The sequence below is a fragment of the Eleutherodactylus coqui genome, chromosome 8, assembly GCF_035609145.1.
Source record: "Eleutherodactylus coqui strain aEleCoq1 chromosome 8, aEleCoq1.hap1, whole genome shotgun sequence".
Classification (NCBI taxonomy): Eukaryota; Metazoa; Chordata; class Amphibia; order Anura; family Eleutherodactylidae; genus Eleutherodactylus; species Eleutherodactylus coqui.
Genome location: NC_089844.1, coordinates 189,625,752 through 189,638,391, shown reverse-complemented (window position 1 = coordinate 189,638,391; position 12,640 = coordinate 189,625,752). Strand labels below are relative to the sequence as shown.

Below are 12,640 nucleotides of genomic sequence, written 5' to 3'. Positions count from 1 at the left end.
TTTTGAATTTCCCAGGCCTCCCGACCCTCTGCGCATGCGTGTGACGTAACGCCGTCTAGCACGCATGCGCAGACGCCAGCGGGATGTCCAGGGAGGACAAGAAAGCCGCCTGACATCGCAGAGGACAGGGGTGAGTATTCTCAGCTCCCATTATGGATCAGATCCGTAAGGGGAGCTGAAACTTTAACTTTTATTCATTTTACAATGACTTTAACGCGATCGCCCAGGATGACAGCTCCAGGATGTCAGCTACTTCCGGTAACAGACAGCATAGAGCTGTCACGCCCAAAGCCTGCAGGGCTGTAATCCCCAGAGGATGCATGTTTTTACGTCCTCTGGGAGTTAAGCTCAGCGGTCCAGGACGTAAAAAGGCAATGGGCTGGTCACTAAGGGGTTAATATATATATATATATATATATATATATATATATATATATATATATATATATATATAATTTTTTCATTCCAACAACCCCTTTACTACATTTCTCCCATAATACTTGTCTCAGTGTGATCAATCACAAGGACCTGTCCATATTACATGCCTCATCCTGACAACCCCGAGCACTGTCCCTCCATTCCCCTTGACATTTCTGAGCGGCATCTCCCATCTCCTCCTCTGTCCTGTCTATTGTCTGCACTCCCCTTGGACAGTCCAAAGTGCGTCCCATAATCAATGCAAATATTTTGTTGTCTCCCATGTAGGTGTCCTGTGTTGATGATTGTCCAATCCTTGTAGTCACAGCCCTTTATTTACGTCCCAATTCGCCCTCCAGTCATCAGAGTCCAAAAGATTTCGATCAGTCACCCAACCGGATGCAGATAGACCTGCAAAAGAGACAGTACTGACTGCAAAGGAGGAATACAACCAAGTGACGTCCACTAGTGGCCACCAGACACTCCGCATCCCAAGACCCTTCCCTGCACATCCCACCGCCCCCAGGATTATGTAGTGATTGGCTCAAACATGTAGAGGACGGGGAACAGGAAGAGATTAAGTACCATAGCAGAAGTTCGGGAACATGTGGCGGACTTGTCCGTGTGTTTCTGCCAAGATCTGGTAGCGGGCAGGATCTGAGGGGCACAAGGGATGGTAGTCGTATTTATTACACTGTCATACTGCACCAACATGCAAAGCTAATGCGAGCAAACATATGGCGGTATGAATCCCCAGAGGAGACGTGTAGCTTCTGCACATGCTGCTACACCCATCCCTCTTACATGTCTGTTACACACCTGAACTCGTGGATCTTCTGTGAAGGATCTCAGCATGGACTACAGATCTGATGACGTCAACACTGTCCGCCCCCTCGTGTAAGACAACTGCGAGGCGACCTGCAGCAAGAGAAAAGAGCGTTCTGCAGCAGTTGCACTCAGAGTGCAGAAAGCTGCGTTATGGGGGTACCGTGCAGGGTCTATGTCTAAGCTACACCTGCTCACCTGTATCTCTCCTCCAGCCCAGCAAGTACCGACAATCATTCCCTTTCTTCAAGAGTTCCAGCTGTGAGACACTGTAAGACAGTAAGAGACATTCCGTCAGTCACTATAAGATGATGCCTCTCCAGTGACCTGTAGCGACAGCCTTGACTCTACCTGGAAACAACGGCATTCAGGGGGACGCCAACATCAATCGAGACTTGTGAGCCGAGACCTGCAGCAAAAGAACATCAGACTACAGAGGCTGCAACCCCGTGGGCCCCACTAGCTCACTGCCATCTATGGTGCCATCAGGGCTGGGGCAGGTGGCAGATGTTTTGGGCTGATGCACAAGCTTGACAAGGACCCGTCCACTTTATGAATTGAAACGTTGCTGCTATGTGAAGTTGCATGCGATAAAGAATCTCCTCCGTATGGTGGAGTTTTAAGAGCACCTGGTTGATGCTGCCTGGATTTCTTTGTGCATTGGAGTATTTGTGGATCGTGTTCCTGATCCTTCCAGAGATGTGCATCGTATTGAGCAATCGGATTAAGGAGTGCTGCTGGAGCCGGTGTGTATATATTAATTAGATGTTTTGGGCCGTTCGGCATCCTAAGTTCTGCTGCAGCCATTTTCTTTGCACAGCCCATTGTGCTGCGAGCCGCTGATACAAAACTATGAAAACTAAGGGGGCAAATGGATTTGGATATGTTGGGGACAGAAAAGTGGTAAATGATGTTTACCACTGATAAATGTAAGGTTCTGCACATGGGCAGAGGAAATACAGGTCACCATTACACACTAAATGGGGAACCACTGGGGAACACTGACATGGAGAAGTACTTGGGGTTTTAGTTAACTGTAAGCTTAACTGGGGCAACCAGTGTCAGGCAGCTGCTGCCAAGGCAAATAGGATCATGGGGTGCATCAGAAGAGGTCTAGGGGCACATGATGAGAACATTGTTCTACCTCTTTACAAGTTACTTGTCAGACCACACATGGAATATTGTGGACAGTCTAGGGCACCAGTACTCATAAAGGACATATCAGAGCTTGAGCAGGTACAAAGGGGGCAACTAAAGTAATAAATGTGATGGGTGGACTACAATACCCAGAGAGGTAATCAAAACTGGGGATTAGCTTAGGGGTAAAAAAAAAAAAAAAAAAGATGGCTGAGGGGCGACCTAAAAACTATGTGTATATATATATATATATATATATATATATATATCAGAGGTCAGTACAGAGATCTCTCTCATTATCTATTTACACCAAGGACTGTAACAAGGGGGCGCTCTAATAACTATGTATAGATATATCAGGGGACAATACATTGATCTCTCCTATCATCTATTATACCCAGGATTGTAACAAGGGGGCGCTCTAATAACTATGTATAGATATATCAGGGGTCAGTACAGAGATCTCTCCCATCATCTATTATACCCATGACTGTAACAAGGGGGTGCTCTAATAACTATGCATAGATATATCAGGGGTCAGTACAGAGCTCTCTCCCATCATCTATTATACCCAGGACTGTAACAAGGGGGCGGTCTAATAACTATGTACAGATATATCAGGGGTCAGTACAGAGATCTCTCCCATCATCTATTATACCCACGACTGTAACAAGGGGGCGCTGTAATAACTATGTATAGATATATCAGGGGTCAGTACAGTGGATGCACTCGTGTAACTATAGGGGTGCAGGGGATGCAGTTGCACCCAGGCCCAGGATTAACTGGGGCCATAAGGCCTATAGTGGGGCCATAAGGCCTATCTTCTGTAATAAGGGGACGCTCTAATAGCTATGTATAGATATATCAGGGGTCAGTACAGAGATCTCTCCTAACATCTATTATACCCAGGACTGTAATAAGGGGACGCTCTAATAGCTATGTATAGATATATCAGGAGTCAGTACAGAAATCTCTTCCATAATATATTTATACCCAGAACTGTAACAAGGGGGCGCTCTATTAACTATGTATAGATATATCAGGGGTCGGTACAGAGATCTCTCCCATCATCTATTATACCCAGGACTGACTGACAAGTATTTGTGTTTTAATACTGACTATTTTCATATATTTGGAGGTATTTTAGAGGAACAGCACAAATGTGTAGATTGTCAGGACACATGCTATGCCAATACAGATAGTCCCCGACTTGCGAACATTCGACTTGCGAATTTCGCTAGTTGCGAACAATCTGTTCTGCACAGTATGATGTAATGCTATGGCATTACATCATGCTGTGCAGGGACCGGAGAGGCTTCTATCAAGCCTGATAGAAGCCTGTCCGGTCACATCGCGGTTGCTGGGCAGCCGGGGGCCTTCTGAAAGGCCCTAGGGCTGTCTATGCAGAGCGCCTATTAAGCCGTGCGCTTGATGGGCACTCTGCATAGACAGCCCTGGGGCCTTTCAGGAGGTCCCCGGCTGCCTAGCAACCACACAGCGTCCCGCGATCTCATCGACGGGCCCCCTGAACGTCGGGTGCAGGCTGTTCTTACAGCGGGCACCCGGCGGCAGCAGTTCTGACGAGCCGCGCCGCTCGGCGGAACTGTTAACACTCTAAATACCGCTGTCATTACGACGCAGGGATACCACATGCGTAATTTTATTTTTAATTGTTCATAAAGTAAAGGGAGACAAGTGTTTTTAATTTTATTTATTACATTTTTTAAAATAATGTTAAACTTTTTTTTTTTACTTTATTTTTATCCCTTTAGGGGACTTCCACAGAGACCCACCAGGACTCCCTGATCACATTCTGGGGGGGGGGGGGGGGGGGTCCCATGGTGACAGCCCTTTACATGCTGCAGTCACATAGACTGCAGCATGTAAAGGGTTAACACAGCAGAGCTCAGAAGTTTTCTTCGATCTCTGCTGTAAGAGCAGGTACCTAGCTGTCCTCTGTCAGCCAAGCACCAGCTCTCCCTGCAACAGGGACCATCGGCTTGCTTCTGACAAGCCGATGGTCTCTATAGCAACCTGTAAACAAAGCAGGAGATTGCCGGCATATCGGCAATATCTTCCTGCTTCTCATTGTCCAGCTTTGTTCTCTCTGGGTCTGTGCAGGCAGAGCACACTGTCACAGCTTGTGGCATTGTGTTCTGCAGCTCCCATAGTGATACATAGCCCGGAAATCTTCCGGGCTATATTGCTATGAGCAGTGGAGCTCGTCCCGGAAAATTTCCGGGCGTGCCACTCAAGGGGTTAAGGGGCAAAGGCTCAAAAAAAAATAAACTGGTTCTGGTGCTGTATTCATGTTATGAACCTGATTCTCGTATCCATGTCCTGAGCATGGTTCTGGTACTGTATTCATGTACTGAGCTTGGTTTTGGTGCATATGTATATACTAAGGTTAATTCTGGTAACATATTTGCATTAAATAACAGGTTACACATAGAAACACAATAGACGTCCGTCCACTGCCAAACTACACCGGCCTGCGGCGGCCACTGACCCTGGCATTTTGCCGTTAACTTGTGCTGCCATTGGCTGCAGCAGGTGAGTGTGGTTGGGCTGCATGCAGCCATCTAAACCTCTGCTTATGGGAAAGTGCTACGTGCTCACCCCCCAGGCTAACATTTGCCAGGCAGCCCCTGGGTGCCATCCACCTGGTAACAGCGGCTCCTTGGGGTTCGCTTCAGCGGGGCTCAGGATTCGTCCTTCTCGTAGAAAGTACTCCAGTACTATAGCAAGCCGCGATTGGTTGAGTGTCTCCATTACAACAGAACGGACAGCACGATAATTTGCATAAAGGTGCAGACACGTCAGGAAGAGGAAGAGGAGGTAGGTTCCCCTAAAAAGAGAGTGCCACCATATTACAAGAGACCGCTGCCCCTGACACCACCCACGGCAGACAGAAACCACGGCTCAACAGAGACGTGGTCGCACAGTAATACATGGAGAGCTCCAGTCCCCTCCACATGCTCCAATAGGGTAAGGCCTCATGTCCACGGGGAAAATCAGGCCCGCTACGGATTCTCCATGTAGAATCTGCAGCGGGTCCCTCCTGCCCCGCGGACATGAGCGCTTAAAATAGGAATAAATCAGAATTAACTTACCTCTCACACACTCCGGATACTTCCTTCGCTGCGGCGTCATCTTCTCTCGTCGCGGCCGGATCTTCTTTCTTCGGCTCGGCGGATGTGCATGATGACGTCGGTGACGTGCCCCGCGCATGCGCCGGGCCGAAGCAAAATGATCCGGCCGCGACTGAGAGAAGATGGCGCCGCGGCGAAGAGAAGAACCGGAGCGTGTGAGTAAAATCTGATTTTTGTCTCCCGCGGATCCGGACGGCTTCCATAGAGCCGTCCCCGCGGGAGACCCGCATGAAAATGGAGCATGGTCCAGATTTTTTCATGCTCCATTTTTTTTAAAATCACTTTTATTGATGATCCGCGGGTATTTATCTACCCCGCGGATGGTCAATGCATCCCTATGGGGTGCGGATCCGCGGGCGGGAGAAGAGTTAAAATCCGCTGCGGATTTTAATTCTTATTTTGCCCGTGGACATGAGCCCTTAGTGCTCGGGAGACTGTCCATGCTGTCAGCTCTTCTACCCAGCGCCCTCACTATTTACTGAGACTCAACTCACCAGAAACTGTCAGACACAAGAGGAACGAGCACAAGACTGACGAGAAGTCCAGCCAGATTCACCAGCGTCTCCTAGGAGAGACATCGGATAGAAGTAAGAGTGAAGATGTCTGTGAGCGAGTCCCCTCTCTCTCTTCGTCTAGAACCTAAACACGTTCAAGGCTCACCTGACTCCCATCCTTCGCACACACGTCAGCCATATTGTCTCTCCTGGCTTGGTGCACAGTGAGTGCGGCACGTGTGGCCCCTCCAGCCACTCCCACGATGCACTGCGGGCAATCAAAAGTGAAACACGATGTGTACATTGAGACAGTATGAGGTAGAATAGCAGATTGGAGAAGCCATACCTTAAATATTCCTGCAATGCACACAGTCAGAGTGAAGCATGATGGGAAGAGAGGAGCCAAGATCTCCATAAATATGGCCAGATCATTCAACACATCGGCAAAGAGCCTGGAAGACAAAGAGGGCAACCTAAACTAACGGATGCATAATTAAAGGAGAAGTTACATTGTAGACCCGTTCAGATTAGAACTTTACTGACACCATCAAACTACTAACGACCACTTGTCCTTGAGTATGTATGTATGTATGTATGTGTGTATGTATGTGTGTGATTCTTATGCTCCACCCCTGGTGATATCATCGCTCTGCCCCCCCCTGGTGATGTCACTGAAAGTCCTACAACATATATAAAACACAAAGTCTGATCGACAGAAGAACAACACAATTAGGGCTCTTGAAAAGGGGAGTACAAAAATAACAAAATGAGAATACAACTAAACCACTATTATGTCAGACACAACTCAGCAGTCCTGATAGAACACACTGACCTACCTCCACCACAGAGATCCGGTGGGCTGAAGGACCTGTGGTGATGTCACTGCTGTGTTTGTCTTGAGTGGTAATTAGGCTGCTGTGTGTGATGTGTATAGATCATAATGCATATACCATGTAGCAGAGCTGTGTGGCGCATTGCGCCACCAGAAACACTGGTACTATAATTTCCTACACAACTCAGCAGTCCTGACAGAACACACTGACCTACCACCACAGAGATTCAGTGGGCTAAAGGACATGTAGTGATGTCACTGCTGTGGGAGGAGCCAAGCTAAGTTTGTCTTGTGTGGTAATTAAGCTACTGTGTGTGTGATGTGCCACCAGAAACACTGCTACTATAATTTCCTAATAATTACTAGTCTGCAATCTAATAGTGAGAAACCGCAAGAAGCGACATCAGGAGTTGGGGGCATCCGGAGTCCATGCTGTTCTCTCTGTCCCACTTCTGCATTGGATCCTTGCAAAATTACCTCCATCGCTTGGCATCGCAGTCAAGACGGCTCCTGATAAGAAAAGACACATCTCCTCACAGTGTCGTCATGTGTATGCAGCTACTACTCTATAATCAGGACAGTCTCATACCCCTTCATCCAGGCGAAGAGAATGCGTCCAACCATCCCGGTGCCATCTACACTGCGAGGATAAGATGGATCAGAAGCCAAGAATGAAAGCAACCTAGAGTATCAGAAAAGGCAACACGTACCTCGAAGAATCCAAGTAATGGTGGCGCCTGTCACAGTGGCCGTGCTATCGCCAACGCCTGATCCGCGAAGAAGAGCATGAGTGGCCAGAGAGCCCGTCACACTGCTGGAGAAGGCCTAAAGGTCAATGAAAGAAAGACGTCATCAGTCACTCCCCACTGGAGGTTCTCCTCAATCATGGCTCGCCACCAGTCAGTCATCACCTACCTGCAGCGTGTCCCAAAGCTGATAATCCAAGTAATCTTCACTGACGCTGTCTGGATAACCATGAGGGAGGAAGAGGCTCTGCAAAAATATAATTGTGGCAGTCACAGGAGACCCTCATGTAACGTTTGACCCCACCTAGAGAAGAGGTCACCGCCCTCCATTATTAATGACCATTAGTTGGGCCTGTTTTTGCCATTACTTCCTAGTAGATGGGCCTGTTTTTGCCTTTACTTTTCCCTAATAACAGGTCAATTCCTTCTCAGGTTCTAGAGTGGGGGGCTGTGGAGCACAGTCATGAATCAGGCTGGTCGTCCCCTGGAGGATGAGCGGTGGAAGTCATCTCATGCACCAATGCACCCCATCCCACAACAAGTGATAAGTAGCCCAGGACCAAAAGCAGAGAAAGGACCAGGGCTCACCATGAAGCAGTCCCTCAGTGGGCGATATGTTCCGGCCAGCCGAGGCCCCTCACAGCACAACGTCCCATCACCACGCTCCATGTACTTGAGAACACTGCCTGATCCATAACGCTCCACGCAGATGAGAGCCATGTCCTCAGGTCTGACCAGTGACATCAGTGCCTGTGTACAGAGAAGTCGTAAAGTTTGTGACCCCATCACACCTGCTGACGGGCTGGCATTCCCGTGTGCTGTACACGTGACTGCCAGCTGCACATGGCAGATTGACCAGCCTTACCCTGGTGTACACTCATTACTTCCAGTGTGAACAAGATACAACAGTACCCCACAAGGCTCTGCCCTAGGCCCAGTGTTGTACAACTGATCAAATTTGCAGATGACACAAAAGGTAGGAGGGATAGCTAACACTAGGGAAGAGAGAGAGAGACAGAGTATTCAAAAAGATCTACAAAAGCTTGAACAGTGGGCAGCGACTAACAGATTGGTGTTTAACAAGGAGAAATGCAAAGTCCTACATCTGGGCAAGAAAAATGAAAAAAGCATATGCAGAATGGGAGAAATTGGGCTAAGCAGCAGCACATGTGAAAAAGACTTGGGTATACTAATAGATCATAGACCACATGTGTCAAACACAAGGCCTGAGGGGGGTTAATATTGCTGAGGAGATATTATTGCTCAGGGGGATAATATTACTGTGGCATTATTACTACTGAGGGGGTTAATATTACTGTGAGGGTCGCTATTACTATTGGGGCCACTGTGGGGGGTCGCTACTACTACTATACTGGGGCCACTGTGGGTGGTGGTGGTGTGGGGGGGGGGGGGGGTCGCAATTACTAATTGGGCCAACGTGGGGGGTCGCTATTGCTAATCAGGCCACTGTGGGGGGGGGGGTCGCTATTACTAATTAGGCCACTGTGGGGGGGGGTCGCTATTACTAATTGGCCCACTGCAGGGGGGGGGGGGGGGCAATATTACTAATTGGCCCACTGGGGTGGGGGGGTTATGGTAGCTATTACTAATTGGCCCGGCCCACTGTGGGGGTCAATATTATTACTGGGGCCACTATGAGGGTAATTGTTTTTACTGGGGCCACTATGAGAGTCACTTTTTACTGGGGCCACTATGAGAGACCACTATAGGGGTCACTATTAGGGCTCGTTCACACGGGCATAATCGTATTTCGGTCGCACAAATACGCTGTGTATTTGCGCAATCGAAAATCGCTTATGCCTGCATATTTGGACACGCAAAAAAGAATGCAGATGGGCCCACTGAAATGGTGCGCAAATATGCAGTGAACACAGGTTTCCTGTATTTGCGCGGCCCATTCACTTCAATGGCCTATTGGGGTGCGTAGTACCCAAGAAAATAGGTCATGCTGTGTGAAATTATACATCATGTGAATGAACTCTTTGAAATTAATGGCTTCTATTCACTGCACATTATGTACGCAAACACGCTTGTGTGAACTGGCCCTTACTATACTGTCTTACAATCGTCCCTTTGAAGGTCACCATAAGCCTAATGTGGCCCTCGGTGAAAATCAGTTTGACACCCCTGTCATAGACTGAACATGAGTCAACAATGTCATGCAGCAGCCAAAAAGGCAAACAATTCTGGGGTGTATTAGGAGAAGCATAGAGTCTACATCACGTGAGCTCATTATGATCCCCCGCTACTCTTCCTTAGTCAGACCTCATCTGGAATACTGTGTCCAGTTCTGGGCACCCCACTTTAAAAAAAGACATAGACAAACTGCAGCAAGTTACCAAGATGGTGAGCATTCTGCAAATAATTTCCTATGAGGAACGGTTAAAGGATCTGGGAATGTTTAGCTTGCAGAAGAGAAGGCTGAGAGGAGACTTAATAGCGGTCTACAAATATCTGAAGGGCTGTCACACTGCAGAGGGATCAGCCCTATTCTCATTTGCACAAGGAAAGACTAGAAGCAATGGGATGAAACTGAAAGGGAGGAGACACAGATTAGATATTAGACAGTGAGGGTGATCAATGAGTGGAACAGGTTACCACGGGAGGTGGTGAGTTCTCCTTCAATGGAAGTGTTCAAACAAAAGGCTGGACAAATATAGGATGATTTAGTGATCCTGCACTAAGCAGGGGGTTGGACCCGATGACCCTGGAGGTCCCTTCCAACTCTACCATTCTGTTTATAGCATTAACATCTGCTACTAGTGTTTGCATATTGGCTGCTGTATGGCGTGATTCTGGCTCTGTGCGTCTTCTTACTCTGTCCAGTTGTCCCTGTCCGTGGTGGCATGTGTATGTGTCCTATCCAGGGTGCATCTGTTCCTAGGAGCAAATAGGACCCAGTTCCAAAGACTGCTGGGCAGTCCTTTATTGGGGCGACATCCCCACTCAGGTAGGTCTGTGTCACTAACCCTAGTAGAAGATAGGGAGAAGTGCTGATCTGTGGTACTTCACCTAGTGTCCTTTATCCTTCTGGGTCATGTTCCTATGGGCCCGGGGCTCTTGCCCACACGAAGGTAACATGATCACTTGGTTTGTGTTTTTAACTATTAAATTGGATTATACCTTTTACTCCTTGTACTGGAATCTCTCACCAAGTGTCCACAGCACCGTCCCACCTGGACCATATGTGAGGGAAGAGGTCTTTGGGTCCCACTTAGTTGGGTCACTGCATGGGTGAGGTTGCACTGCGAGCGCAGTGGACTTTTTTCTAACAACTTTCTCTGTCATTGCCTGAGATTTTTCTATCATGGGAATCTCTGTGCCTGCTCTCCTCTGGATCTCCCCACGACAGGGCGCTACCTCCACCAACAGCCTTGGACCGGAGGCGTAGCGGCTATCCTCTCCAGGTTTAGCAGTTTGCACCTGGCGAGTCCCCTTTTCATCCTATACATTTACATTTGCGAATTGCTTCCCGACTACTGGCGGAGGCGCTGTCCGAACAACCTGTCATGTTCTCAGGTCTGCTGAAAGCGGGTAAGATGCTAGACCTCATCTTGCCACTCCGGTAACCGCGCTGGGACACAGCATCACCATCCTGGAGGACACCATGGCTGCACCATCAGGGGGACCTGATTGGCCAAGATGTCAGCACATTGCTTGCCTGTCACTCTCCCTTCTAAAGAGACCCTCCAGGCCTAGAGGAAAAAAAATTGCCACTCCACTTCTCTGACTGGTCCATGAGTGTATTACTACTGCATGCATTACCCAGAGCCTCATCAGCCTCAGTTATGTGGCGTCTTCAGGGTGTCAGCCTCCTCTCTATGGGGTTGGGGTCAGCAGTTTTGGAAGTACATTGGGGGTTGCTATCTACTCGTTTTTTTTAGGCTGAGGTCTGAAGACGTTGCTTCATCAGCTCCAATCATTCTCCTTCCTTCCAGACTTGTGCCAGGTCACCCCTGATGCCCCATGAGAAGCTTCTAGAGCAATGACGTCATTTTCTGGAGTCTTCCAGGCTATTTAGAGGGGCGGTCACTTCGGTGTCCGGAAAGTTCCGATGCGCCAAGATTATTATACAGTGATTACAAATCCAGTGATGGAACATTTGCTTATGTCATGTACAAAGTAGATGTGAAACAAGGCGCTAAATCTGGTGGCGAGCAATAGGCTTACTGACTTCCATCCAAGGGCGAATGCGTAAAATACAGTGTGGATCATGCAGCATTGTACTGCTTTACAAGCCAGTGGTAAGCGGGCTAACGCCATGTACAGCGGTGATAGTGCCCTGCGCATGGCAGCGTATCTCACACACGCATCTCATGCGCAGCCTGACTTACTTCTCTTTTAAATCCCCTGCTGCCTCTTAGCGGCGTTGGGTATGTAATGTATTGTGTATGGACAGCGTTGAATACACTCCCCCTAGAGAACAATAGGGCTGTGCGCGGTGCTCTGGTATCAGGGGGCACTCCAATGTCGGAGGGGGTGCAGGCAGGTGTGGACAGGTGTGAGGGGGCTCCAGCGATGGCGGTGTGGGTGGGAAACAGGCGAGAGGGCCTTCGGTGCGGGGATCGGGAAGGAGAACAGGTGAGAAGACCTAGTGTTGGGAGGAGGGAACACAGGTGTGAGGGCCAGAACCAATCAGATTTCTGGAATTGCTGATTGTTGCAGAGGTGGGGAAGATGATGTTAATATGCGCTCCGGTGTTGGGGAGGACGACAGGTGTAAGGGCTCCAGTGGGGGGGATGGGGTAATAGGTTTGAGAGCTCCGGTGTCGGAGGTAAGGAATAAGTTTGAGGGCTCCGGTGTGGGTAACCGGGTGTGAAGGTTGCGTTGCTAGGAGCGCCGGTGTCTGCGAGTCTTTTACTCACCGGTTGGTCTAATAAATCCGTCTCCGCCGCCACCGGCTTTTAAAGAGCAGCGATTGGCTTGCAGGTATTACGTCACTAGACGGTGGCCACTGATTGGCTGAGGCCGTAATAAAGCACAAGCCGTGACGTGGCACATTTCAATAGCTATAGT

General features: G+C 48.7%; 1 protein-coding gene across 1 annotated transcript; it reads right to left on the bottom strand.

The window, feature by feature from the left end:
- Nucleotides 1-455: 455 nt before the first annotated feature.
- On the bottom strand, nt 456-12,640 carry RUSF1 (RUS family member 1). The gene is made up of 15 exons (XM_066577129.1): nt 12,490-12,640; nt 8,192-8,353; nt 7,773-7,850; nt 7,568-7,682; nt 7,447-7,492; nt 7,335-7,367; nt 6,372-6,477; nt 6,192-6,293; nt 6,026-6,096; nt 5,043-5,227; nt 1,594-1,651; nt 1,441-1,511; nt 1,237-1,335; nt 1,003-1,074; nt 456-828 (listed from the first exon to the last, which is right to left on the bottom strand). The coding sequence occupies exons 2-15, from the start codon at nt 8,345-8,347 to the stop codon at nt 740-742; spliced, it is 1,281 nt and encodes a 426-aa protein (XP_066433226.1). The 5' UTR covers nt 8,348-8,353; nt 12,490-12,640; the 3' UTR covers nt 456-739.